At 47.6% G+C, this 4118-nt stretch overlaps 1 protein-coding gene across 1 annotated transcript; it reads left to right on the top strand.

Moving 5' to 3' along the window:
- The first annotated feature begins 2770 nt into the window (after positions 1-2770).
- Positions 2771-3196, top strand: LOC148773276 (Y-box-binding protein 2-A-like). The gene has a single exon (XM_088834263.1). It carries the CDS (start codon positions 2771-2773, stop codon positions 3194-3196), a length of 426 nt encoding a protein of 141 aa, XP_088690389.1.
- Positions 3197-4118: the final 922 nt, after the last annotated feature.

The following is a 4118-nucleotide window of genomic DNA, read 5'->3' as shown; positions in this document are numbered from 1 at the left end:
AGTTTCACACCCAAATCTATACCCTTAGGACTTAAGTCTGGCATGTATCACAGAGAGAAAAAAAAGGCAACACATATGCTACTTCTACCCATTTCCCTTGTTTTCTATAGAACCGGTCTAATTGTAAGACAGTATTATAATTAAGAGACCCTCCAACAGGCCACTGTTCTTCATCCTCCAATGGATACAGTGGCCATGTAGTATCACATAGGAAGATCAGGTGTGTCTTCTTTAAGCTCTGGGGATCAAGTTTATTCCATTTTTTCAGGATGTGGTTAAAAGGAGTGAGGCTGGAATTGTTAGCTACCATCTGTAAGAGAGAAAAAAGCAGCATCCAGTGGCATTTTCTACCGAGGTGTTCCTCCCTGCTCTATATGAGAGTGGAGACAGGTTTTCCACCTAAGCTTTCTTCCCTGGCCATAGTTAACCTGTCTTTTACCAATGCAGGTGTCCCACTACTATCCCTCCTCCTTCTACCACTAAGGCAGGGTTGAGATGCACCAGGGGTAGACCTTGTAGCATCCCAAGTTGATGTCCAGTTCTTCACCATTAACCCTTTGCCTGATCTTCTTCCTCTGATGCCACTTGGGGTGTAACAGAGTAGTCTTCCAGAATGCCTCTTTAGCTAAGACCACCAGGGTAAACATCCATCTCCTGCATGCATGTGCACAATCCTGAGGATATTCCTGACCACAATAGGATCAATAAATCATAAAAGGACAAACATAAAGCCAAAATTGTCCCTTTCAAGTGTCACCACACCAGTATACATGATAGCAAAAGAGGTGTTAAAGGGCCGGCCAGTGAGAAAAAAGTGATATTTGTCCTTGACCTGTTAGAGCCAATCCTTCCAGAGAGCTCCCTCTGGTCCACTATGAGCTAGTGTTACCAAAGGAAGAAGTCCATTGACTTCTAATCTGACCAGATCCTGGAATTCCTCATCTGTGTCCTCAAAAACCTCATGGTTACCAACAGTGCTCCTATCCACATACATCAGACGCACAGCCATGATAAAAATTCACTTTCAGGTCTCTAGCCCCTGAGTCAGGCAGCTAAGACAGCAACTTTTAGCCTGAGAGAGAGAGAGAGTTCCTGGAGTTAGAGTTCCACCTAGGTAGTGAATGTGCTCTTGTCTGCAATGCATGATAAAACAACCAGTAGCATAGATTGCAAGTCCCTTGAAAGTCTGTGATCTGACAGATTTGGTTAGTAGTTCAAATTCCTCAGGCACTTTTGAAATGGTCAAAGAGACCAGGAAAAGGTGACGGAGAAGGAAGGTTTTGTCCACACACTTTGCCCATTTCTGGTGGCTTCCCTCTCACGGACTTTGGTTGCATCTTGTCATTGGCAGGCCTGTATAAACCCCCGATAAGGCTCCCCTTAGGACTGCCTTCAGTCATTATGAGGCACTTTGAAACTACAGAGGAGGGCTCTACTCTCACTTCATGCCCAATTCCACATCTCTTTCATGCTGTTTTCACACACACAGGCACACTGTAGAGTTAGCGAAGTACAGTAGAAAATGTGTTTACTAGGAGAGCAAAGAAATGGAGCTCCAAGCATCCTTACCTTTTCTTGGAGATTCTGGACAAGACCACAAGAAGAAAGATTGCTGCTGTGAGCCATGTATTATGCCAGGATTCATGACCTCCAGAGGAGAAGATTTCAATCCAGTGTCAGAGATGAGGCTTGGCTACTTGGAGCTTTTTTGTATAGCAAGGTTTTATTAAAGTGTGATAGAGATAGGGAAAGCTTCTGACATAGACATCAGAGGGGGATAGAAAGAGTATCCACTTGCTAGTTTTAACAAGGGATTTTATATCTGTTTATGAGCTGCTAATCCAATACTTTGGCCACCTCATGCGACGAGTTGACTCACTGGGAAAGAGTCTGATGCTGGGAGGGATTGGGGGTGGGAGGAGACGGGGATGACAGAGAATGAGATGGCTCGACGGACATGAGTTTGAGTGAACTCCGGGAGTTGGTGATGGACAGGGAGTCTTGGCGTGCTGTGATTCATGGGGTCGCAAAGAGTCGGACACGACTGAGCGACTGAACTGAACTGAACTGAATCAGATAAGAGAGACATCTCAAGGCTGCGGGCATTTCACTATGTCCCTCTCCCACAATAGGTAATTCTGAGATAGGATGGCACAAGGTGTGTCAACCCCAGCCATAAAACAACTGACATGAATACTCGTTTGTTGAGACATTATCAGCCCAAGTTTTGAGAAAAGAGAAAAGGTTAGATTTAGTCAGACTAAGGCTTTCCTAGTGGCTCAGATGGTAAAGTGTCTGCCTACAATGCAGGAGACCCAGGTTCGATCCCTGAATCAGGAAGATCCTCTGGAGAAGGAAATGGCAGTCCACTTCAGTACTCTCTCCTGGAAAATCCCATGGATGGAGGAGCATGATAGGCTACAGTTCATGGGGCCGCAAAGAGTCAGACATGACTGAGTGACTTCACTTTCACTTTAGGTAGAGCAGGTTTTCTCAACAGAGAAGAGGAAAAGAAATAGCGTCTGCTGCTTGCATTTTATTTTCTCCTGCCACCTGGGGACCTCTGAAATTCTGACCTTTTACTTCTCAGCAGCCATTGTTTGTTCCACATCCCATTGTCCCAGGAGATGCCACAGACCTCTCCAAGAGTCTCAGATTAAAACCAGAGGGTGTATGGCCATAACCTCCAGCCCGAGCCCCCATCCAAGGCTTCCAACCTCAAGACAGATTTCCCTCAGATTCTCTGAGAAAGGACAGCAAGGATGGCCACATGAGTGTGGAGGGAGAGACAGTCCTCATGGAGGTGGTCACTTCCATCTCTCCTCAAGCCACACTGAAACACCTGGCATCACTGAGTGGCAGAGATTCACCCCTAGCCCTAGATGTTGGCAACCTCAGCGAGGATGTGATCTCCAAGGTCACCTCTGTGGGTGCCAAGAGAAAGATGCCCAGGAAGACCATCATTACCATCACTAAGAGGGTGCGAGGCTCCATCAGTTGGTTTAAACTGAAGAATTTATATGGCTATGTCAGCAGGCATGATACTCAGAAAGATGTGTTCATTCCCTGGAGGGCCATTACCCGGAATATCCAAAGCAATTTCCAACGCAGTGTGGGCAACCACAAGATGGTGGTAGAAGTGGTTCAGGGCAAGTGGGACACCAAGGCCACTAACATGACCAGGCCAGCACGTTAACCCCAGTGAAGGGAAGCCACTATGCTGCCAACTGCCCCACTTCCTCCAGAGCTTCTCTTCCACCACAGTGAGACACCATAGAGTGATGCTAAGGGCACTGAGGATGACGTTGATGAACATGAAGGCAGTGGTGAAGGCGTCACTGAAGCCCAGGGTCTCAGATGCCATCTGCCTGGCCAACCCCAAGACCAACAAGTGACATGCTTCCTGTCCGCATGCAGTGCTGCAGTTGTGTCCCACTGCCCAGCGATCCTGGCAACTACAAGCCAACTCCTGTGTGACCACCTGTCTGGGTCTGCCATCACCACAAGGCTGGAGGGCCATCTTTGGTGATGTGGGGGCCCCAGCTATTGTCTGATTCTCCCTAGGGGTCGATGCACCACTCCCGGTCCATGGGGCTCACCAGGCATCTCTGAGGAGCCCCAGGAAGAGCACAAAGAGAGTGGGGGCAATTTTAGTATGATTCACGATAGAGGCCCCCTTCATGCTTCAGATACCACCACCTGAATAATCCGTGCCAATGCACTCAGCATGTGTCTGGCACCCAGAACCAGGATTTTGAGGGAGAAGATGGGACAATAAAGAAGAGCCTCACTGAAGCACCTGTTTCTGTCTCTGTGGCCAATAAGATTTATGGCCCTGAGGAGGAGAACCCCCTGGTCATGGATGCACCCTTGTCTGCCTGGGCTGATTAACTGCTCAGCTCCTTACCCAGGGAATTCCTGGCCAGGGCAACAGGTGATGTCCCATTGAGGAGATGATGCCCTTTGTTGCAGTTCAGTCCCAACAACCACAGTGACTGTTAGATTTGGGCACTGAAAAAATACATGCCCCTTTCCCAAAGTGTGATGATAAGTTACAAGATTGTGAACTTTTAAATTCCCTCATACTATCTGCCTTGGTAGTTTCTGTACACACACAC

The sequence above is a fragment of the Moschus berezovskii genome, chromosome X (assembly GCF_049115385.1).
Source record: "Moschus berezovskii isolate FMDL1 chromosome X, NW_MosBer_1.0, whole genome shotgun sequence".
NCBI lineage: Eukaryota > Metazoa > Chordata > Mammalia > Artiodactyla > Moschidae > Moschus > Moschus berezovskii.
Note: the sequence above shows the minus strand (reverse complement) of the source record. Positions and strands in the feature narration are given on the sequence as shown.